General features: G+C 27.6%; 1 protein-coding gene across 1 annotated transcript in view; it reads left to right on the top strand.

Annotated features, from left to right (window-relative positions):
* Positions 1 to 26,311, top strand: part of LOC142319664 (uncharacterized) — a 139,050-nt gene extending 112,739 nt beyond the window's left edge. Inside the window, exons 9-16 of the mRNA XM_075357217.1 lie at positions 3,659 to 3,839; positions 7,008 to 7,112; positions 8,553 to 8,626; positions 11,305 to 11,456; positions 12,751 to 12,945; positions 17,063 to 17,200; positions 20,175 to 20,307; positions 22,862 to 26,311. Of these exons, the coding sequence (XP_075213332.1) occupies positions 3,659 to 3,839; positions 7,008 to 7,112; positions 8,553 to 8,626; positions 11,305 to 11,456; positions 12,751 to 12,945; positions 17,063 to 17,200; positions 20,175 to 20,307; positions 22,862 to 25,980 (4,097 nt within the window). The 3' untranslated portion in view covers positions 25,981 to 26,311. The remainder of the gene's footprint in view (positions 1 to 3,658; positions 3,840 to 7,007; positions 7,113 to 8,552; positions 8,627 to 11,304; positions 11,457 to 12,750; positions 12,946 to 17,062; positions 17,201 to 20,174; positions 20,308 to 22,861) is intronic.
* Positions 26,312 to 26,842: the final 531 nt, after the last annotated feature.

Below are 26,842 nucleotides of genomic sequence, written 5' to 3'. Positions count from 1 at the left end.
TATAATGAAATTTACACATTAATTTATTAAAAGAGTGCTACTATCTGTGGCTATTTTATAAGAATATCTTCCTCAAAACGGTCTTTATATATGTAATATATTTTTCTAATATATCTAATTTTTTGCTATTATTAATTTCCAATATTTTATATTTGTGTCAGTATCAAAAATAGAATGTTTGTTTTTTATTATATTGTCTCCATACGAGATAAATCTAATTTACTATTTTTATAGTATCTATAATGTTCAAGAAATCTAGTTTTAAAAGATCTGTTTGTTTTTCACAATTTTATTATTACTATTTTCAATACTTTATTTTCATACTTCAATACTCAACTAGGCAGAGAAAGAAGATATTGGGACATCATTGGAAAATGGCCTGCCCAAAAGAAAACAAACAAAACGGACAAAGACTAGTTGATCTCTGCAGAAACCGCAACCTAATCTCTTAATCCATATATTTCAAGACGAAACCTCAAAAACGTAACCTGGAAACACCCTGACTACACTAAAGGAGAATGGCAACTAGACCATGTATGGACAAACACCACACATTGAGATCTACAACATAAAAGTCCTTCGAGGAGTAGACATAGACTCAAATCACAATGTAGTCAAAATTAAAATTAAATTTACTTCTCGAAGAAAGCAACAAATCAAACCTCTAAAATTAAAAGAAAAATGGACCCCATCCAACGAAGAATGAAAATTACCAAAAAGCAACCAAAGAAGTAAAATCATGGGTAAACCCGAAGATCTAGTCAACAACCTTAAACAAATCATAGAAGACTTAGTCCAATAAAAACCTGTGAAAAACAATGGTGGAACAGTGAATGTGACGAAACAGTGGAAAAAAGACATCAAGCATGGCTATTTCTCCAATCCCAAAAATCAGAAACATCGTTCCAAAATCTAGTAAAACAAAGAAAAGAAACCATCCAAATCCGTAGGAGAATAAAAAGACTACACCATAAAGACACACTGAAGTCAATAAAAGAAGAATTCACTAAAACAGAGTTGAGAGACTACTACAAAACCTCCAAAAATACAAACCTCCAATTCTACTAATAGAAGGAAAATTATAAACTGGCCCATAACAATAACAACTATGTGGAAATCATCCTAGCTAAATATGTCAACAAACTCCTAAATTGCAAAGAACTGACAGAATTCCTAAACATTAACACCAACACCCCAATAACAATACCACCAGAAAACATCAACCCTCCCACAATAAAAGCAGTCTAGCAAGAACTGAGTGAGATGAAGAATTATAAAGCAGCACGAGAAGATCAGACTTTTGTAGAGATCTGGAAACATGCAAGAATATCAGCAAAAATTGTCCTCCATCAACAGCTTGTCAACGTTCTAGATCAAAGAACTACCAGAACACTGGACAAAGCCCTCATCCATCTGCTGGAGAAAAAAGAGGACAAAACAGACCCTAACAACTACAGGGAAATCTCACTCCTAGACACAACTTACAAAACTCTTTCAAGAATCATCCTCAACAGGATTGGTCTACAACTCAAGAAAGAACTAGGAAAATACCAGGGAGGTTTTAGACCCCGGAGAAGCTGTCCAGACCAGATCATGAGTCTCAAGCTAATAATGGATTACAACAGGAAAAGAAACAGAGGCATGGTGATAACATTTGTAGAGTTCAAGAAAGCTTATGATTGCACCCACAGAGAATCCCTACTAAAAATTCTAAGACACCTTGGACTACATATTGAATTAATAAACATGATAAAACTGACCGTTATATACACTAAGTCAGAGGTAAAATTCAGAAGCGAGCTCTCAGAACCTTTTGAGATCAAAACAGAACTGCACGAAGGTGATGGGCTCTCACTGCTATTATTCTACTGTGCTCTAGAAATGGTAATGAGGGAATAGTTTTAAAAATGCCCCTAAAAGTAAAAATAGGTTGAAGAATCAAAACAAACTGTCTTGGTCTTGGGCTGACTGTCTTGCCGACGACCTGGCACTACTAGCAAATGACATCGATGAAGCAAAATCACAGATATTAGAACTTCAAAACATTGCAAATAAAACTGGTCACAAAATTTCATTCGAAAAGACATAAATTATGCCCTAAAAACCAACATAGTTAAAAGAAGTAAACATAAACTGTAATGAAATCAAATTAATAACCCAATTTAAATACCTCAGAGAAATAGTAACAAACAGCCTAAATGAAAAAAACCTTGATCCAAATAAGAAGAAACAACCTAGCTAAAGATAAAAAATTAACCTGTCACACTTACAATAAAAAATGCCTATCAATAAATGCAAAAATAAGACACTACTACACAGTTATAAAACCAGAAGCCACTTGCAGCAGAAACACTCTTCCACCTTTATGAACAATCAAAGAAAGACAGACTCCAGAAAATCAAAAGAAGAATTAGAAGAACCTGCATCAATAAAAAGTACTAGAAAGATGGGCAATGGTGGATTGAACCCAACAAAGTCATGTACAAAGAGTTAGAACCGATCACTGATACCATGCGTAAGAGGAGATTAGGATTCTTTTGACATATCCAGAGGATGCAATATTCAAGACTTCTGAAACACTACAATCTCAACTCGAAAAACACCAAGACAGGATGCAGATGGATCAGAGAAATAAGAGAGGATCTGAAGGAAATTGGTCTTACACCAGTAGACACCACAGATAAGATAAAATTAAACAAGAGAATCAAAAACAAAAACACTTGCTACACACTCACAAGGAAAAACTTACAACTCGAACATTTTCAACACTAGAAAGGGCGCAAACAATGAAACATATGAAAACATATGAAAAAATACAGGGAGGACTGCAAGGCCCAAACAATCCCATCAAAGAGACTTGGATAACGGGTTGACTAAAGTGGTCCTATGCAGTTATAAAAGATATAATAATAATAATAATTAAAATAATTTCATCCATTTTCGACTGCTATATGTTTTATGATATTTATTTAATTATTTAATTTTTCCTTGTTGTTATGTATGTACTGGATTACTGTATTAATCATATTTAAATAAGTTTTTATTTTATGAGATCAAGGATGATTTACTTTTTTATTAATTATTATATTATTAGATGTAGGTTTTCTATATATATATATATATATGCAGAGTGGTAGCGTCGGCCTTTCATCCGGAGGTACTGGGTACAAATCCTGGCCAGGCATGGCATTTTTCACAGACAACAAAATTCCATTTCCATACCTCGCACACAAGCTTCAAGCTTATGTGGTGATATCATCAAGCAAAAAAAAAAATAAATAAAATAAATTATTATTTAATGTTCTCTCATCTGTTTCAAATGTGAATTTTAAATTTTCATTAAAGGGATTTAATTTGTTTAATATTATTAGATATAAGATGTTCATTGTTTATTATTGGTTTATTTATGATGAAAATATCATCAACATACCGTGTCCATATTAAAACATTATGTATATGTATACGAGTGTATATATGTAATTTACCTTCAAAATCCTGAAAATATATTCTGACATGGTTGCTGATAGTGGAAATCCCATAGGTAAGTTTTTTGTGCATAATTTCAATAAAATAAATATATAAAATAAAAGGCTAACATATCATTTTTAACATGTTAACAATCTTTTAGATCTGAATAATTTTCTTTTTTTAAATTTAGCTTCAATAGGAGAGTTATGTCCATCAGATGCAGAAGAGCCTAGAGCTGTAATTGTTGATGTCGAAGATGTAATTGAAGAAACTGCATCACCACTTATAGAACAACCAGCAGTTATAACTGAGACACCAATCTATTGTTATGCTCCTGATGAAGTTATACGTCTCATTGATTCTAGTGGAAGGTTAATAATTAATGTAGTTTTTACTCTGAAGTAAATTGGCTATTCTACATCTCAAATATTGGAAAAAATCCCTAAAATTTTCTATGATACTCTTTTAATATTATTGTAAAGCTGTTTAAATATCTATCGTACTCTATTGTTCTTTATCAGTGTTTATAAAACGACTTTTAACATTAACTTAAACATAAAAAAAGATATCTAATAAGATGTCAGCCTATTGTTACTATTTGAATTAATAATTTTAAATTTTAGCTCTCCTTGAATAACATACTATTTTCCATTAATGAAAATATGAGTGAGAAATAGCTAACAAGTAAAAAGCTTAGTGATTTAATATTTAGAGTTAGAGTAAAGAATATTCAGGAATTAAATAATACATATTAGAAAATATATATACATATATATATCTTTATCCAAATCATCTGCTTTATTATTTGCTTATTGTAGTTGTTTTCTCTTCATCATACTTGGCAAAACAAGGATTTAAGATATGATGGCAACTTAGGAGAGTAATATTTTTCAATTTACTCCAATATTTGATGAAATTTAAACATTTAAAAAAAAAAATGAAATGTATTACAATAATATTAATATTATTTTTTAGTGATATAATCCTGACCATTTCAGGATACAATTTTTTGTAATATTATGTTGGTAGCCAAAAATAACAGAAAAAACAATAGTGAAATTAAATTGCATTTGGGTAATAACTGTATGTTCATAGATTGAAAATGTTGCCACTGTGAATTGAGGGTAAGGATGATAATATGATAGAAAATGAGGGCAACAAGAAGAAAGTGAGCAGTAATGGGACAATCTAAACTGATGAAGTTTGTATAACTTGAAGAATGAAGAATAAAACAGTACAATTTTCTTATATCAGTAAACTATGACTGAATAATATATAAATATCTTAAGTTGGTAGTGATATTGCAGGGAGAGGGTATTTGCTTTTTGGAGAGGGGATTTAGCTCTTGAGAGTTGAAACAAACTCTATAATTCTCTCTCCAAAGATTTTGTCTCTCAAAAAGAAGAAGAGATCAGTTTAAGAGGAAAGATTACAAACTACATAAGGTTCTCTTAAGATATGGTGCCAGTTTTAGGAGGAGAAGCACTGGATATTCAATAGATGGTTTCAAATTAGAGGATATTATAACAAAATATGGAATGAAAATGAATTATAAGAAAACAAAACTAATGAGGATAGGAGGCAATTTACCAATGAAAGCCTTCAATGAAGAAAAAATAATTGAACAAATAAAACAGTCCAGATGCTTTTACAAGGTTCATTCACATATAAACTGGAATTTTGTCCTGCAGACTGAGGAAGAGCAGTGAATGTGGTGGGGCACTGCAGGTACTTAGTTGGATAAGAGTGGAGAGGAGCAACTGCTCAGCCACGCCTGTAGGTCATGTTCCCACGTCAGTAGTAAAATCTCTGATTGGGCCAAAAAGATTTGGAGATGGCTGTAATGCAGTGGAGAATGAAAGTCACAAACATCACCCGCAGATCAGAGTCAGTGATGAAAACATTCATGCCGTTTGTGACCTTGTGGAATGTCCTTGTTACCTTGTTACAGTCATTGAAATTGCATAAGTGTGGGAGTGTGCATACAATATTGTCAGACACTCTTAAATTTAGCAAAGTGTCAGCGAGGTGGGTTCCATGTCTTCTCAATGAGGCACAAAGAAATGACCAGAAAGACATCTGTCAGTAGCTTCTGAATTGCTTTGAGAGAAGGAAAGAGCATTTTTGGACCATATTGTGATAACAAAACTTGGGTAGACTGATCAAGGCCAAGAAATACTTATGAACTGGAAAAGTTTTGGAAATTGCGTTTTGGGACTCAAAAGGTATGCTGCTGATTGATATCCTGCACAAACGAAGGATGATAAATGCGGCACGCCACTGGTAGTTGCTGGAGGTCCTTATCATAACAAACAACACCGGCAACCAATTCACAACGTCCTCCTCCACAACAATGCACAGCTGCATACAGCAGTAGCTTAGACTCATGATGAACTTGCTAAAATTTCTCTTGAACACCCACTGTACAGTTCACCCATATGGTTTTCATATGTTTGGTTGAAAAAAGCTTTAGGAGGGGAAAGATTTAAAGACCATGCCACAGTCGAGCTATATTTGCACAGTTGGTTATTTGGGTAACCATCTTTTTTTTTTATGAGGGTACTAGGAAGCTACCTAGCTAGTGAAAGAAGACTACTATCTAGTAAGAAAATGTATCTCTGCTAAAGGAAACTTGTAGAAAAATAAGGTAATTTTATCTAATATTAATAAAGCTTTGTAAACAAATTCTGGTTTATATTTGAATGATCCTCGTATTTGAAAACAGAGGATCAAAAAAAGTAAAAATGGAATAAAAATTAGAATAGCAGTAGTTCAGGAATTGTAGTACTTAGATAGTAATAGAAATTATGTAGCAAGAGGAATTTGGATATGAAGAAGCATCTCGTGAAGTGTTGCGTTTTGAGTTTACCTATTCATGGATGTGAAATATAAACACTTAAAGAAAGAAAAAAGGAGGAATTTAAAATGTGGAATTTAGAAGAGACTGTAGAAAATTAAATATACAGGCTAAGTGAAAAATGAAAAAGTAATAAGTAGAGTAAACAAGGGTAGAAGCTTAATATCAGAATAAATCATAATAGGGAAGCTAATTGACTGGGATATAGAATGGGGAAAGAAAGATTGATTTAATTAGTCCTAGAAGGATCAGTAGAAAGTGAATAGAAGATAAACAATTTATTATTGGTCGAAACAGAAATAGAAGATATTAAGAATTCAAAATACTAACTAGAAATAGAAGAGAATGAAAATGAACAAGGGAGGTTATCTTCCTCGCGGCAGATAACTTTATGACATGATGGTTTGCAAGTAGGTTGTATCCAGACTTGAGAAAATTATTCCTGAGGCAGTGCTGTACATTAAACATTAATTAACGAAAATGCACAATTAATTAATTAATTGTTATTTATGATACTCAGTTGGTGTTGAAAATTGAAAAAAACTTTTTATTTCTTCCAGTCTTAAAAAAAAATAATTTAGTCTATCATTAGAATAGAAATCAATCTATTGGCATTGAAATTCACTAAAAAATAATTATAGCTTTTATTGAGTATTGTCATAAGTATTACTTTTTATTACAGTGATAATGAGGTGGGCGGTGGAGATGGTGTTCAGTCAAGTTATATAATTCTACAAGAGAATATTAATCTGTTGGACAAACTTCAAAAGAAAGAAGACATCTGCCGGTATATATTTATTTAAATTACTTACTTTAATTACTATATTCATTCCGAATTTAATTAAAAGTCATATTTTGTCTAATTTCATGCATAAAGAGTCATTTCTACAAATAATATATTACTTAAATACTTAGTTGTAAATAGAAGATGCTCTAAATCAGTAAAGAACAACTTATATGTATTTTTCTTTTTAAACAAGCAAGTAATATAATTTATTAAAGCTTGCTATTTTTTATGAACAGTTTGTTACATTGGGGTGTTTATAGTTGGTTTTTATTAATTATTAATTACAGCATGCTTGACACCTTACTGAACAAAATTATCTTACATGAAATACAAGTTACTATAATATTTATAGCAATTGTTTGTTTAAAAGATGAAATATAGCTTAACATCAAAGAAAAATCATTTTCTAATTATGTAAAAACACTATTTCAGAAGATCTTTTTGGAGTTATACGGTATCTTCTTCATCAGAGATTGTTATTATTAATGGCATTTGTCTAAAAGTGGTTAGAATGCTCCTTCAATTTGTGATGAAATGTTACATTAGATTTACCTGGTGTTTGTTTAACATTTGAATACTGTTTTCATCCATTTGTGAACAACTTTTGGATATTTTTTAGTGTTTTCAGTTTGTGACTTATGAATTCACTACATACCCACCAAATAAGTGAACTTCTTGTGTTTATGTGCTCTGCATTTAACAGATGGATATAATTCTGATAAAAATAATAACTCAAGTTATACAAATTAAATATAATTACCAGACTAAGTACTATCTTATAGACTGGACACACCTAAACACTTAACAATGAGCATAAGCAATATCATGCAAAGCAAAATTAACTTTTGGAAATCACCAGTGGAAACTGAATATAAAAATATTGAACAAACGTAAATTTAACACATAGCTCATGATAGTTATGAACACATTGCACCAGAACTCATAACATTTAAAAGACAGAAGTTTGATAAATTTATATGACAAATGAATTATGATAGACCAAATTTATAATTCAAGTACATAATAAAGGGATTTCCTAAAACATCATGACAGAGGCAATTAACAATAGTTTTGTCAATAGTAAAGGAGTAGTACAATAGTTTATAAAAAGATCTTCTGAAAGTATACCTCCATACATATGGAAATAAGCTTTTTTACCAAATCCAGCAGTTACAAGCTACAAGTATACTGCTAACAAACTATAGACCTGCTGTCGGTCTTGATTCAACTAGACGTATAAAACATCCATTGACTTCTGGAATTTTTTATCAGATAATATATTTGTAATTTTTATTCTCATAGAATTATTTATTTCCATCATTAGTTTACTTAAATTATTGTCTTAAAATTTAATATTGAAAAAAAAGGCCATAATCATAATGCTTGTATGCCTATCCTTCTCTTTACTAATCTATGTTTTCATTTTTTAAAATTATTTAGAAAACTGGAGTATGAAATGGAAAACATAGAAGAAGAGATGAATAATACCGTACGAAACAGAGAAAAACAACTTGGTATGAAAGGATTGATTCATGTTTTATTATTTTTGTTATATAAAATTTATACTAATATTAATGTTTGTTTTATTCCACTGATTTATTTATAAAAAAATTATATTAAAAATCATAAGGATAAAAGAATAATTAGCCATTTAGATTGTTTATGTTATAAATATCCACAAAACAATATCAAAATGTTTTTATACAATTATATTTTGAATTGAAAATTTAATTTAATTTTTTTTTTTTTTAATTATCTGATAAAATTGTTAACTTCTTTGTTCTTGATCAATTTGTAAGATGTGAATATTTGAACATTCTCTTACAATTTTTAAAAGAATACTGAAAGTTTTGAATTATGTTATCTATGACACATTTTAAAAATGATAAAATTTTAAAAATTCACCACTTTTAAAGATGAAAGATTAGAAAAAATTTACCTGGTTCTGCTCAATGTTAACCTTTTATATTCAGCACCAATCACTGAAGATAGTCACAAAGACTGAAAATGTTTTGAAGTTTTTAAAAACATTGCATTATAAAAAAAATTGGTTTGTCATTCTAAAATTTCATATTTTTAAATAAATATTATCATTGACTGTCATGAAAAAAACATAAAAACAAAATGATTTTCATATTCCTTAAAATTATACTCGTAATATCATCATAAAGACATTTTTTTAAAAATCACTTATTTACTGATTACTAATATTTCCCATAGAAGAAAATGACATGATTGGCAAGTTGAAAGATGTATCATGGCTAATATTTATGAATGAACTGCTAAAGGAATTGTGAAAGCTAGCTTTATGCTGAGGAATCTTCATTAAATATCTAAATGTAATTTGACTGATAAATTCCAAAATTATTTAAAAATTACAAACAAAATAATGCTAAAGTTATTTGTAGTACTAAAAGATTTTATTATGATAATTAAATATACAACAAATAATACTGATATATTAAATTACAACAGTAGTATTGATCATTTCAAATAATTATATGCAGTAGTTTTGTTGATGAATCACTATTTTTATTTGCTGTTATCCCCAGGAAATTAAAACTGTAATTCACAAAATTATCTATTATTCCATTATCTATTATTAATAATTATCAATTTAATTATTAATTTATAATTATTAATAATTATCTATTATTCCAGAAATTAAATTACCAATTTTGTTATTGTTCATATTTGAAGTTTAAATTTAGTTTCAAAAATTTACTAGAGAAAAAATTTAGTAGCTGGGGGTTTCAACGAAGCTGTTTACAATTGGTTACAATTGGTTCACAGTACCTTACCAACTGTAAACAGGTAGTTGAAATTTCATCATTTGATAAGATTTCACATGTAAAATTTAGGTCCTAACTTCAAGATGTAGAATATGGAGTGCTACAGCGAAGCATTTTCAATACCTTGCTCTTCTTATTGTTTACTAATGATCTGTCTCAAAATCTTGACAAATTCATTGTATTCTCTTAGAAGATGACACAAGTGTATTTATAGTAAAAATAATTAATTATTCAAAAAGACTTGCAAATTTTACTACGTAGGCAGTTCAAAATTATTTACTGGGTGGATTGTAACTATCTAACATTAATTTTGGATAAACTACTTCATCATCTTTCTCAGGTAGATGTAACATTGCCAGATGCTTAGATAGGATTCCCATTAATAATAAATTGTGTTTCTGTTGTCAATAAAGCAAAATTTCTGGATGTTTTATTAGACAAAAAATTCTCTTGGGATAATAAAATTCACTTCATTTGTGACAAAACCAAACCTTAATGTTTTATTGTGAAGAGTTTCCATAAAATGGTAAGCAGAGTATGTAAAGCAACCCTAGTCTATTAAAATGAGTTAAGGTAACATTCAATGATGGTCCCCCTCCTGCATCGTAACTAATTACCCTAATAAAAATAAGGTCATATAGTTTTTGGCAAGGGTTACATCTCATATATAATTAATAACAAATCTAATTCTAAAATTTATAACAAAGTAAGAATTTATAAAGTAAGATGTAAAAAGCAAAACTGTAAAAAAATTCTACTTAGAAATATTAAACAGCATTTGAAAAAAATTGCCTTCAGTAACATATAAATGTATAAAATAAACAGAAGTCTAGTTATACATATCACGTTAGGAATAATAAACAGTCAATTTCTAATATAGAAAACATGAAATTATTAAAAATCAATAGCAACAAATTTAAACTTCTTATTCTCAAAAAATTCATTTGTAATAAAAAAAATTATGAAAACTTAATTAATTAACAAGTAATATTATAATTAACAAGTAAGTATATGATGACTGGATTAGGGAAGTAATACATTTAAACTATTCAGTCATTTAAAATATTTATATATGTAACTAAAAACAATAATTTTTTTATTGTAATAGCAGCAGAATAGGTAAATTTATATCAGTGACTAAGGTAGGTAAACTTAGCTCTCTATAATTTTAATATTTCAAGTTATGTGTTTAATTTAATTCCACAATACAATGTTTTATGAAATTGAGATATCTGCAAAAATTACTTTTACAAAGTTTATTACGTGAAAGAAAAGCAAAACAGTAAGTGAAAAAATCAATTTTTATAAATAATAAAAAAACAATTTATGTTGTTAAACATTTATATACTGTATAAAGTTTTTAAAGATTCATGTTTTAATGTTCTTTAATTTCCTTTCAGAAACTCTTGAACGAGTGGAACCAAAACTTACTCAGAAGACTGGATCAGATAAGAATACTGATGAAGAAGGAGAGCTAATGGAGATTAAAGCTCAGCTGCAACGTCTAGAACAACATCATGAAGAATTACTACATGAAGAACAAAGTTTGCAGGTGATTGAATATATATTTTTTTGATAGTATATCACATTTTATAAAGAATAAAATAAGGTAATGAATTAATAAATATTTTGAATGGAAAGCATAAATAACTAGAATAGACCCAAGGATTAGGTGTATTCACAATACACCCAATCCTTGTAGTGTAAAGTAACATGTTACTTATAGGGCTGAGCATCATTTGCATTTCAGTGGGTTTGGCATGCTGATATGTAACAGTATATATGTGACAGTGAGTAATTCCTTGCATCTTCATAGAAAGATGGCATTTGTTATTCTTTGGGATGATTGAGCCATTTCTGGAAATTACTTTGTTTGATATTAGATTAATGCATTATGTTTATGAAATGCATTATGTTTAAAAATTATAAATTTATGTTTATGTTTATGAAATGCATGAAATATGATCAGACAAACATAGCTTTAAATTAATTTTCTTATTTATGATTTATTAATAGATCTTCAAAGTTATTTTTAATTAATTTTTGTTAATATTTTCATGGTTATTTCTAAATTTTTATAATTATTTGAAGGAATAACATTGGCATAGAACCACTATATTTATATGTATGTATTATTGAAATCTTACTGTATACAATTTTATCTATCTTATAGTTCTATCTTTTCAGTACTAATAACACATCTGTTAAACTGTTTTAGTATTTTGTTTTTTGGACACAGTACATCTATCAATTGCATTTCTACAAAAATTGTTTTATCTATGTTAGAATTTATTGTGAAATATTTTCACTATCACTGTAGTATGCAATCTGAAATTATATATATGTCACTCCTGAAAATTCCAAGACAACACCCAAGAACATCGTAATCTCAAGGTAAACTTAGAGACTGTTAAATATGAATATGATTTCCTCTTGCCTTCTATGCTGAGTCACATGTTTGCATAAACACCCCCTAAGTCCATTGAATAACACCAAAAGTTTTAATTCTTGGATAACTGTTGTGCATTTTTTTGTGTTCATTGTAAAGGTAATATTCATCCCTACAAATGCCACTTTTACTTTGTTTATCATAGGAAAAAACTGGGTATTAAACAACATTGTTTGCAAAGAAAGGAACTCTAATTTTTTTGTCACAAATATTAGGTTAACATTTGTACAAGAGAAAGACAGCAGAAAGTGAAAAGAAATAAAATAATATAATTCTTTCTATTATAAAAAGCATGCATCATATACTGCTTCTAATTAATAGGGGAAAGATAGAATAAATTGAGTTTATGCTAAATAGTGTCTGATAAATACAATTGAGGCTGTTATTCTGTTTACAGTACTCATTTGTGGAGCACAGTGAGCAACAAGCAGTTCTAGCACAAAATCTAGTTGATAAGATGAGACAGCTTCAGGAAGTTAATAGTACTATGACACCAACTGTTAGTTTATCATCACCAAATGGAAATCCTAGTTTACAACAGCAAGAAGCATTAGCTAAGGTGCAAGATCTCACTTCTCAGCTACTTAATATGGTAAGTAGATTAATATTGCAAAAATTTTGTATGTGATTATACCCAAAAATTCTCCAAAATTTGGAAACACTGTCCAAGAAAACTGTCTGAATGGCATGAGTTTTTGTACTACTTAATTGTCTGCATATATTCTAAGTTTATGGGAGAAGATTTTGTAAAGTATGGAAACTTCTAAACTTGACTAGGATTTGAACCCAAGATCCTCTGAATGAAGGAATTCCCTTTTCTATAAAAAATCATTAAGAAAATTTCCTTGAATGATAAAAAAAGTCTGTTTAAAGAGACAATGAATAAAAGTTTTTGACCCACACAACTTTACTTCTAAGATTTTCGTGTACAAACAAATGCTAACAGTGTATAAGAAGATTGTATCAATACTGTAAACCTTTGGTGATTGGAAACAATTTATTTAACGTAGCTTCAGGTCCTGGCATTTTATCCATACTTCAGTGATTCCCAAACTGGGCCCCAGCACGCCGGGGAGCCGCAGTCTCTTCACATGGGTGCTTTGAAATATTGTAAAAGCTTCATAATTAATTTAACCAAGACATTTATAATTATTAATTTAATGTTAATATAGTAAAAAATAATGAAGATACACGAGTTTTATTATATTTTTAACTCTTACTTATGAGTAGTCATACTTTTACTTAGGGTAGGGTGTCACAGAAAAATTTTAATTGAAAATGGGTGCTGCAACCTGGAAAAGTTTGGGAACCACTGCATACTTTCAATTTTCAGGATATGATTCCCAGATATAATTCAGATGGTGTGGAACCATCAGATTATAAAATAATTGTTTACCACTAAACCATGATTCTTATATATGTGGTGATTGAGGTATTCTTATCTTGCATATTGGACTTGTAGATCTTTATGAATAATAATATAATAACAACTGATGCTACTTTGGAAATTCAATTTATTAATCAAATAAATTCATGCATCAGTTAAATTGTTACTATCAATCCTCTTTCATGAAACAAAATGTTTTATGAGATGATATAGAAATAAAATTATAATTTATTATTTTTTTATTCATAATGGTCAGCAGTGTTTTTTAAAGTAACAATATAAATTTTTATGGTTACAGGTATAAAAAATTTTATAATAAAACATCACCAAAGGTGATGTTTTATTATAAAATTTTATTACAAAGATGACTGAAAACATTCTGAAATTAATAAAAAAATTGTATTATATAATTTGGTTTGATTAGAAAAGTTTATACTTTTAAATTATAATTATAATATAGCTGATGACATTTCACATAATGCATGGAAGGTGAGAATTAGCAAGGGTCTTATAACAATTGACAAAACTGAAAAATAAATCATTATCACCTGTCTCAACATGAGTATAATCTTTTCAGTATTCCAAACATGTAGATGGAAAATTAAAACATCATTCACTCTTTTCTGTCTATCTCTAAACAAAAATAAGATATTGCACTGTATTGTGATTAGTTTCTAAAACATCAGCAAATTTTAAAAATATTAATAATTTGAAAAAATTATTTTAATGAGTGATATACTCATGACATGACATGATATACATTATGGTCTGATATAGACCATAAGATTTCACTTCTCTTCCGTTACGAATAAATTTAATTAATGTAGTTTAAAATTCCAACTTTTATTAATAATTTTTATTTCTAGCCTAATATAAAAAAATAAATAAATAAAAATAAAATAAAACTTTTTAAATAATATGATTAATTATTTTCATACCATTAAGATTTTCTTGATTAATACCATCTTTACATTTGTTACTGATATAATTTCCTACAGAAATACTTTTACTACTGCTCTTATTATCTGAGTTTGTTACAAATGATTTAATGATTTCCTTTAATGAAAGTTTTAACTTCTTGTACTTGTTTCTGTATTCACTTTCAACTGACTATATTTTATTCAATGCTTCCTCTATTCTGAATCAATATAACCAAATTTAGTTAACCAGAACTATACATTTATTCACAAGAGTTTTACTCTGTATAATCCTATACATCCACTAAAATAGATTCTATCAGAATCTATTTTGAAATTAATATTTTAATTAAGTTAAATAAGTACATAAATAAGGTAAAACTTAAATAAGGTAAATTAGTACTGAACTGTTTGAAGAAATTTCTAACCCCTAAAAAAGACCGTGAAACACATTACTGAATTAAAAGTTTTATTTAAATATTGTTAACTACAAGGCAAATATCACTGAAATCAAAGTCATCCAACCCAGAGCATTTTTTTTATTTTCTTTGAATGTTTTTTAGATATGGAAAACTCACACAGAAATGACATGGGTAACTGAAATACTGCTTTTGTTATTCTTTTGATATGGGATAACAATGTTTTTGAAATTTCTTCTACAACCCTGACCTGTTCTATTACATTTTTAGTAAATAAGGAAGACACTTTTGTGATAAATAAGGTAAATACTGATTTTTTTCCTCAGTCATAAATTTTGGTTCATTAGTCAGTCTCAATTTTAAAAACTGACTGTGAAGAATTTTTCTTCTTCTTTGTCTTAATATATTGCCATGCAGAATGAAATTAACTCAAACCAGACTAGCTAAAAGCATCACACTTATCAAACTAAGTTTAAGACATATGCTTTAAAAATAATTTTAGTTTGAAAATTATATAATAATTATATTTCTCATCAAGCAAGTAATAACTGTATTTTATTATCCATCATTATGAATGGAAGGACATACTAAAACAAAACTTGGTTTATGTTGCAGTATATAAATTGTTAGTGATTCTTTTACTGAAATTAATCTTTTTAAGATTCAAATTATTCCTGTGGACTATTAAATTATATTTTTAATTCTATTAATTTAAACCACCTAGTACAGAATATTGAGATAAGAAATTTCTTACCTTAATTTTACTACGAAAATGCTTTTGCGAGATCCCACATTCTCAGTCATGATTGAAATATTTAATTAAACTATATATTGAAAATTAAAAAAGACTAAAATAATGACAGTTGTGTATGAATTTATTATATGAGTGTTTCAGCACCCATAGCAATGTGTAGCAGTCAAATAATAAATTAATACACAATTTTCATTATTTTAGTATATTTAATTTTTAATATGCAGTTTAATTAGATATTTCAATCATGACTGAGGATGATGCATGATCTCATGAAAGTACTTTCGTGGTAAAATTAAGGAAAGCTATGCCTTATCTCATTATTCTGTACTAGGTGGTTTACATTAATAAAATTAAAAATATAAATTGTTAGTAATATTTACAACTGATAACAGTAAGCTGTTACTGTTTCTGAAGGGCACATCAGTTTAATAAATCAGAGAATTAAATAACATAATCATTTAACTGGAAATAGTTAAATTATGATAATATGAATAAATTTAAAAATGTATTTATATCCACACCCAGTTGTAAACAGACCTAAGGGGGGTACTTACATTTTGAAAGATTATGTGATGTAATTTATTCCAACATTATTGTGTTTGCTAAACATAATTTTAAAAAAAATATGAAATAAATATGCTAAAGCTGATTAATTTTATTTTAATGAATTATTTTTGTAGGGCTAATTCAAACTGAGAAAGACCATTGTTTACTTAAATACAAATCTCAAACAAGTCATAAAATATGAGAGTTTTCTGGAGTTAAATTTTTGTCAAAAAAATGACAAAAATTTAAAAGATGTCATCACCTTCCTAGAGTTGATATTATATTTTTTGAAATTATATTTTTGATACAGCAGTACAGATTTAATTGGAAAAAACCAAACATTAACATTGTTTTTAGGCCCTGAATCTGCTTTAATTCGATGGTAGAAATTAATACATCAACAAGAATAATTTTGAGAAGATGCACTTACAATAAATGCATTGTTAACAAACAGAGATGTTTTGTTGAGGAGGTTGGTTTGCTGATGTTACAACATGCATTTCTGACCATGAAGGCATTATTGAAACAATCAATAATTATTAAAGAGGCAATATTTTAAAATTAAAAAAAAAAAATTAATATTTAAAATATTTTATAAACATATTTAATTAAACAATTTATTAAAAACATATTTAAATACATATAAATTATTTTAAATTAATTAATTTATTTATAATTTAATTTAGGCAGAGAGACTAGAGGTTGTTATGGGAGAAAGAAATAAAGAACTGTGGCGATTAAAAGATATAAAATTACCACAGGATATAAATTCAAGTAATCGGCCTGCATTATCTCATCATTCTTTTTCAACTGATTCTATAACTGTGAGTCACTCATTATCATTTATGTTTCTATTTTTAGTAACTAATTTGGTTCTAAATAGTCAGAGAAAAATTAATATTGAAAAACAGGCTATTACTATTGTTAAACAGGCTGTTTTGTGTGAAAGGTATCATCAATCTTTCATGTTGTGAGAATGAGTGTTTAGTGAGAATGTTTTGTCTGGGATGACATTTTCAAATTAAAATTAAATTTTGACATTTTTCAAAATAAATCTTAAATGGATTCAATAAGTGTCCACATCATCTCAGAATATCTGTAAACTGAACAACTTACACAACCAACCAGTTTACATATAAGAATGCTTAACTTCATGCAGATTTTATGATCACGCAATTCTTTTTAAATAAAAATCAATAAAAGTATACTAAAAGAGCAGAGAAATTAATAAAATTAATTCTTTTTAATTCTTCAAAAAAATCTGGTTTCCTTTAGCTTCAATAGACAATCCTGCATTAGAAATTAAAATAATACACTTTTTTAAATTTTGCCGCGTAGAAGCCAGGTTTTAAAAAAGTGCCAAATCAAAATCAGTAAAGTTTAATCTTTCAATAACTTTTATTTTGGTTTTTAGAATAATTTTTTTTAAGTTACCTCAATTTTTTAAAACCTATTTTATTTTATTTTGCAATTTGTAATTTTATTTTTAATTAAAATTTGACTAGGTCTACAAAAATACTGCTGTTATAAAAAAAGAAACCAGAAAAAAATGCAAATATGAGAAACCTGAATCTTGATAAAAATGAAAAAATCTAATGTGGACATTACATGACTTCCTTGTACACTTATTAAATTACATATACACATTTTTTGCTGCTCTTCATCTAAACCTTTTCATTTAAAAGCAAGATACAAGCCTCCATTTCTTTAACAACAATTACACAATTGCTGAAATATTAGTTTTTATTAACATCAAATATTTATACAATTATTAATTCAACAATCTTACAAGAAATATTTGGATAGAGTAAAAGTCCCTTTATTACCCGTATTATTAGATCAGTATAATTCGTATATTCATCAGTTTCTGATTAACAGAAGTTGTAGGTTTCTGGTGTGTTGCATAAATAAAATGTTAACAATAATTAATCTATTCTGTTTAGTAAACTCCTGTAAACTGGTTACAAATGTTAATTTCGACTTTACAGTGTAAAATATTATTTTTATTATTGGATTATTTGGTAATTAATCAGAAATGAAAAAAAAACTAATCATACAGGAAAAAGAAACATAACATGAAGAAATATATTTCAAAAAAACGACAAGAAGATGAATATGAAGAGGAATAAAATGTTAAGATCAAGGAAAAAATAAAAAAAATTAAGAGAAGATGATAAATATAAAGTGGAAGAAAATAAAATGTTAAAACCAAAGAAAGAATAAATAGGAAGAAAATGTTGTAAACAAAGAAAGAATAAAAACATTAAGAGAAGATGATAAATATAAAGAGGAAGAAAATGTTAAGACCAAGGAAAGAATAAAAATATTAAGAGAGGATGATGAATATAAAGAGAGAGAAAATTTGAAAACTAGAGAATGTGTACAGAAATTAAGGTCAGAAGAATTATATCAAATCAAAGAGTGATTAAATGATTGACAATAAAAAAACAAATAAATGAAATGATAATCAACTTCGACTTAGGGAGAATATTTTCCGACAATATCAGAGGAGTAATGAATTAAAAGATAAGAACTTATTGAAATTTATTAAAGATCGGGCATGTATGCCTCAGTGTATGTTTTCTTGTGAGGGTCTATTTTGCAGTCATTCTGTAGTTAACTGTAGTTAACAAATAAAATTAAACAGAAATTAAACTAAAACATCCAAAAATAGTACGATTCCAAATTATTTTTCAATTAATATTAAATAATCGGATGTTTCACCAAATCTATTACATATACTGTACACATATGTAATAATGACTATTAAATTACATATACACATTTTTAAAAGTACATAAAATTTTATTTCACTAATAGCTTCTGATTTTTTCATAGTTTTTTTATTGTTATTATTGAATTATTATTTATTGTAAAACATTTTACAATAACAGGTTAATAATTATTAATAAATCAATAAATTTTAATTAAAAAAAAAGTAAAAAAAGAGATGAAGTCTGTTTTGAACAGATGTTCCTTCCCTTGTAAGATCCACTAATATTTCATTAATTAAAATTTTATTTGGCTATAATTCTGGAACCAATGAAAATAAGTACCACTTACGAAATATTGTTGAAAAGCTCTCAATGAGTGCTTATTACTGCAGTTAAGAAAAAGTCCAAAAACCAAATCTTTTGGATTTTGGGTTTTTTTGGGGGTAATTTTGGTTAGTCAATTACAACCAAAAGAGGAGGTGCACAACTAGGTATTACAACAATCCTAAATTCAAAATTTCAGCATCCTACGACTAATCGTTTTTGAATTATACGAGATACGTACATACATACGTATGTACAGACATCACGCCAAAATAATCAAAATGGACACAGAGATGGTCAAAATGGATATTTCTGTTGAAATCTGAAATTTTTGCGATCGCAATACTTCCTTTAGTTTGTACAAGGAAATTAAAGAAGTTCATCAATAACAATTAATTCAATGAGCAATAAGGTTTTAAAATATATAAAAAAATTACATATAGCTCAACTGGAGAAACTTCTTTCGTTGAAGACAATTAAAGACAATTTAACAACAACAGTATAACTTAAAAACTTTTAAATTTGTGCTTTTGGATATTAATAAGATATTTTGTGAAAAATTATACTCATTGAATCCTAAGCATTTCAACTTTTAATTTTATAAAAGTCGACTTATGTTGATAATTTTCACACTTAATGAAAAAGTTAACATAACTAATTGTATAGTTTACTTCAGTTTAACAATTTTATTCATAAGAATTTTAATAATTACAATAAAAAATTATAAAACATACATGTTTGAATTTCAAATTTCTTACAGACTTGTTCTGGATATACCACTTTGAATAAACTGCCACGTCAAAGTTCTGAAGAATTGAGTAAACTTCCAGCCCTTCTTACCAATAAAGTTTTGGAACTGAAGAGAGGATTATCTTATCTCTGTGCAGTAACTGGTAAACAAAAAAAAATTCAAAGTTTTATAAAAAAATTTTTAAGTTTTCATTTATTAATTAATAATTAACAAATAATCTTTGCTAATAAATTTTTCTCAAATTTCTTTCCCGGCCACCTTATTTCTAGTATTAAAATAATTTTCAATTATTTTTTGATTTTAAAAATAATAAATGTTTTAAACAGTAAAATATAATCATTTAATCAAATCATATCTCAACATGTTGGGTCATTATATTGATTCCAATCAAATATTTTCTGATGTCATATCTAAAATGTAATTTGATAAAAAAAATCTGATGTGGACACCACATGACTTTCTTGTATGCCTAGTAAATTACATATACATACTTTTTTAAAATGAACAGTACATAAAATTTTATTTCATTAATAACTTCTGATACTTTTTCATATTTTTTTTTTATTGTTATTATTTAAATATTATTTATTGTAATTTTATTTAATTATTATTTACTATCAGAGGTTAATAATTATTAATAAATCAATACATTTAAATTAAAAAAGAAGAAGTCTGATTTGAACCAATATGCCTTCCCCTTGTAAGATCCAAATATTTCATTAATAAAAATTTTATTTGATATAACTCTGGAACCAGTGAAAATAAGTACCACTTGTGATATATCACTGAAAAGTTCTCAATGAGGGCTTATTACTGCTATTAAGTAAAAGGCTAAAATCCAAATCTTTTGGGTTTTGTGCTTTTTTGACACTTTTGGTCCAGTCAATGCACTCAAAGGGGAGGTGCACAACTAGATATTACAACAGTTCCTAAATCAAAAATTTCAACATCCTACGGTAATCATTTTTGAGTTATGTGAGATACAGATGTCATGCTAAAACTAGTTAAAATGGATTCAAGGATGATCAAAAATCTGATGATTTATTAATCATTATTTCTGTTGAAATCTGAAAGCCGAAATTTTTCGCAATCAATATACTTTCTTTACTTCATAAAAGGAAGTAAAAATGAAACCACATAGAATCATAGACATTGCATTTCAGATTGTGTTGCAATAGTGACAAAAAGGAGAGTTACACTTGTTTTCATTCACACTTAAGAAAATTTAATGTTAAGAAAAAATAAAATACATTAAAAATGAAAACTAAAGTATTGTACTATAAAATATTGAAATTAGTCAAATAAATTTATTTTACAATGTTTATTTAGGTAATAACTTTTGATCTATTTAATAAGTGTTACCTAATTCTGAAACCAAATGATTAGATGGTTATGATTACATGAATATGATAATTTTTATATTTTTTTATTTATGTACATACAAAATATAACTCACCAACAACAAAAATCATTGATTTCCTGAGTTCTACTGAACAAAAATAATTGTTCAAAGATATTTTAGGAAATATGCAAACTTTAATAATGAAATACTTAACACAATAAAATTTTGTTGGTTTGTATATATATAAACACAGTAATTAGATAAGTTGAACTTATCACATTAATTTCCAATAATTAGTTTTTGTAATTGGTTCAATAATACTCTTTTGTTGTTTTATACAAAATTATGTTTTATATTTTGAATAATTTTATTAGTGTACATGTACATTTTGCTATGTAGTACTGGAATCTGATGTACCATACAATGTACAATATATATATATATATAGTACATAAATAAAAATATAGAGAGGTTTATGTCACTAATACAAAATGAAATATTCTGCTTCTATTATAAATTTATGGCTAAAATATAATTATTGTTTACAATTACAATCATAATTTGATTGTAATTTAAATATAAATCTGAATAACTAATTTTAAAAATATTATTTCCCTAATCCAGTCAATGCGTTTAAACTAATTTATTCATTAATTAAACTTTTGTTCCAGTATTCTATTATGTATTTTATTGAGAGTAAGAGATTTAAATTTATTGTTATTTATTTCCATATGATATTATATTTGCATGCTACATATACTTAAAAGTGTGTGTTTATTACTTCTAATGTGACCATATAATTATATTTTGTTTTAATATACTTAAATGCTATAAATTTTTCTGAAAAGCTTTTTAAATTTCTACCATTTCTATGCAGAATTTCTTACAGTTTTGCTATCCTCATCTATTTTATAAAGCCTTACATCCTGATAAATATTTTAATAGTTATTTTTAAAGATAATTTTATAATTAGCTAAATATTTAAATAAAATTTCTTATGTTAGTTTAAAATATTATTTCTTATGTTATTATAGTTTAAAAGGATGCAAAAATTATTTTTGTCATAAATTTATTTATTTTTTATTATGTTTAAATTAGAATTTTTATTTAATTTGTTAATGTACTTTATATTATAACCATATTAAATGCCATATTTTTGTTTAATTAAAACTCAGTATTATCTTCTATTTATTTTATGATTCTATTAAACACATTATACTGTTTTGTTGATCTTTGACGGAACAGTGTATGACAACATGATAGTAGTATGTATATTTACAAAATAAATAAGAATAAGAACACATATGTTTTGTTTAATTAAAAATTTTTGTTTAATAAAATCTTTGTTTTTCAGATGCTCCACCTGCAGCAGAAAGTTTATTTATTTTATCTAAAACTAATAATTCTCAAATAAAAGTACATGAAAATAAAATCTGTCTGGCTGAAAATGTCCAAGTTCATCAAGATAATGATGATGAATTAAAAGTAGAAGGCAATGAAGAATCAACTTCAGAAAATAACATTCTTCAAATACGAGAAAATATTCCTAATATAAACCCAGAAAAAGAAACTATAAGTGATGAAGAGGGAGAAGTGAGTCCTGTAAGTACATTTACATTTTCTTTTCCTAAGCTAAAAAAAAGAATGGGAAGTCTTGATCAAAAAGATAATTCTGATGATGAAAATTCTACCAGTAATCAGTTAGCAGTTACTGAAGATGATCTGTTACAAACGAGTCATGCTTGTGTAACCCAAGATGAAAAGCCTGTAATATATGTAAGGAGAACGTCAGTTGAAACTAAGTGTTCTTGTAAAAAATCAGGTGAAGAAAATTTATTATATAAAGATAGACTCAACTCACAAAAATTAAGTTCTTTGGTAAATGAAGAAAATGATATAAATGTAGATATACCCGATGAAACTATTATCAAGAAAATTAAAAGAAGTAAAAGATTTATATCAAATGAAAAATCAAGCAAATCACTGGAATTAAGTTCAAGAAGCTTTGAAAAAAAACTGAAAAATGAAGATGAAGAAGATGATATGATTTTTCTCGGTGAAGATGACAATACTTTAAGTAATAAAAAGTACAGTAGTAAATATAAAAAGTCATCCAAAGTAAAATATACATCTGCAAGTTCTGCAACAAATGATTTAAAACTAAACAAAAGTCTTGATACTAGGAGTAAAGAAATAAGATCAAATGAAGAAGAAGAAGAAGAAGAAGAAGAAGAAGAAGAAGAAGAAGAAGATGATGAAGATGATGATGATGATGATGAAGATAATTATGATCATTATCATCATCATCATCATCAAACACCAGAGGATTCAACTGAATTAAAAAAAACAACTTTTATTCATGAAGGTAATATAAGTACATGTCATAAAACTTTTTCTGCAAAAATGAGCCATTTAACAAGATCTTCACTTTTTGAAGAAGAACAAAACTGCAACATCAGTAAGACATTCAGGACTCCAATGTCTTCTACTGAAGAAATAAGCACAAATAAAAAAATGACAGTAAATGTTTTTGTTCCAACTACTCGAAAGATATTTTCTCCTGTAAGAAGAGACAGCAAAGGGAAAGCATCTTCAGTTATTAGTTATGTGGTTAAAGAATCAGTACCTATTGATGAAAACATAGACAGTAATGTATCAATTAAAGATAATGAAGAAAGTAATAAATCAACAAAACAACAGGATGATATGGTCGATGCTGATGAAGCAAGTACATCTGTTCAAAACCTAAAAGAAGATGCTGAAAAAAAAAGAGAGGCTAATTTTATAATGCCACCTTGCTGGATTTTAAGAGAAGTTAGAGCGCAATCAGCATCTCCTGCATTACAACGTAGAAATTTTCCAGGCAAAAGAAAAGAAAGCCAAACAGAGACTTATGAAAATTTATTTAAAAAAAATGGTAGAAAAGAGATAGGAATTGATAAAACTGGTGATGTAAAATCTAATTATGAAATATCTGAAAACAAAACAGTGAATTTTATAGAACAATATAATGAACAAGATAATAAGTTAAATATGTGCAAAACCCCTCCTCTTCCAAAATGTGAAAAACCTGTTAACAAGGACAATTCTTATTCTGAATCTTCATCTGAACATTCTTATCCAACTGAGTCTAAATTAACATCAGCAGGATCAAACTGGAAAACTAGAAGCGAAGCTGGATTTCCTCCAATTTCTCCTATTCCAAGTAGAAGAGATATAAAGATAGCCAATAAAGAAGCAGCACCTAGTATACGAATGATGATCGCTCGTTATAATCGGAAAGTAAATGAAAGTCAGGAGTTAGTTGGATCAAAATCACCTGAAAGTGGTAGTGCATCTCCAGTTGCTTGGAGATCACCCGGTACAGAGAGAAGAGTTAAAGCACAAATGGAAAAATACCAAGAAGAGGTGAGAAAAGTTTTACAGGGTTCTGGGGAAAGACGAAGAGATTTAGTGGGAGAAGTGAAAAAATCTGCAAGCGCTAGTCTCATTAGAGCATCAGATAAAGGTGGATTACAAGAAGGTTTTAATAGAAGACCTTCAGTTGGTCTTCAGGATAGGCCACCAAATCTGAATTATCGTGGAATACTGAAATCGTCAAGTGCAGGTTCAATAAAACCTAGTAATCCTCTTCCTTCAAAATGTGATAAAATTGATGTAATTGAGAACACAGATAAAATGATTTCTGTTGCTACTAGTGCAAACAGCAGTATTTCTGAACCGAGTTCAGACCAGAATCCCCCTACACAATGTCCAAAAACAGAATCTCCTAAAAATTACAGTGAAACAGAATCCAGTATGTATATACAAAGTAGCCCTGAATCATCCAGAATAAGAGCTTTGAGGATAAAAAAAGCAAAGGAGGAATTTTTACTAAGAGGACCAGGAGGTGGAAGTTGGAGCAGTGACTGTGGTTTATTTGTAACAGATGCTACAAATCTAGGAAACAATGAAGTTCAGTGGTCACGAATTAAAAGTCGTCTTAGCCAAATTAGTTGTGAAAGTGATTGTAGTTACGAAGGTATTCTTGTCAGTGGTGAAGAACAGTGTAAAGAGAGAGATACAAGACTTCTGGTTAAATCAGCTAGTGCAGGTATGATCAATATTGATTCTACAGCGTTGAGCAACATTCTTCCAGAATCTGCAAGCAACACTGCATACCCATCCGGTTCCAGTGAATTAACAGTAATAAATAAATCTAATAGGTTTGGGTTATCTCATTTAGCTTCAAGATTCCGTAAAGTTCGAATGCGAAGACATAAAGAAAAAGACAAAGACAATCATAATAAAATGGAAACTGTTTCTGCACTATGCCGGCAAAGTCTTCTAATTGATTTACAACGTAATAGATCAACTGATAAAAAAGAAGTCGTACCATCCAGCAAAAGTTGCCCTTCTTCACCTGTTCTACAAAAACGTGATTCAACTTCAAGTTGGATAACAAAAACTCATAAAATATTTAAACCAAAATAAAAACCATCATTGTATGTCTATTACCTCATTCTTCGATTTATTTTTATATTTCAATATAAGTTGTTTATTGTTTAAGTCTTATATGGGTTAAAACTATATTAATAAATAATAATTATTTATATTGGCTTTTTTGTATGCCATATTATAATTACTTTGAATGGTTGAATTATCAGTTTATTTTGTCTATGTGTTTATATGTTATAAGTATTCCACACACGAATAAAAAAATACAAAACTAATTGTAAATGTGCAATTTTTATATTACTTCTTTTAATTGTGCTATTTGTATCATTAATTTAAAAAAGTTAAATATAGTTGAAAAATAAATAAGCTAATTTTATTATACAAAGGATTATTTTAGTTTTTAATAGCATATCCATTAATAAGCTTCAGTGATTAATTAAATTTCATACATAAATACTGGAATACACTGTAATAATGATATTCATAAAAATAAAATTTAACAAAAGTCATAAACGTACACTATATGTGTTAATTTCTCCAACCAATGCATGTGTAATAAAACAAATTTTTTATATGTTGACATCACAAGTATTTTACACTGCATATGATAATCAGTACCTTTTATTTTATGAGTCACATTGTAACACTAAATGATCCAATCACAATGCTTAAATGCACGAATTAGAAGGACAGAAATTGTATGATTACTGTCACTGACTTAGTTTTAGTGAATTTTAAACAGAGGTACAAATTTATTTCATTTTATCAAGTTATATGTTTTATGTTAGATTTAATAACAATAACAATTGTAGGAAATCTGATATGAGGTTTAATCAATATTTTTCTCATGGTAAGTTCCATCCAGTTTTCCTATGATAGTTTTTCTGATTAAGCTTCT

This window comes from Lycorma delicatula, chromosome 1 (genome assembly GCF_047948215.1).
Source record: "Lycorma delicatula isolate Av1 chromosome 1, ASM4794821v1, whole genome shotgun sequence".
Taxonomy (NCBI): Eukaryota; Metazoa; Arthropoda; class Insecta; order Hemiptera; family Fulgoridae; genus Lycorma; species Lycorma delicatula.
This window is presented reverse-complemented; position numbering and strand designations above follow the sequence as displayed.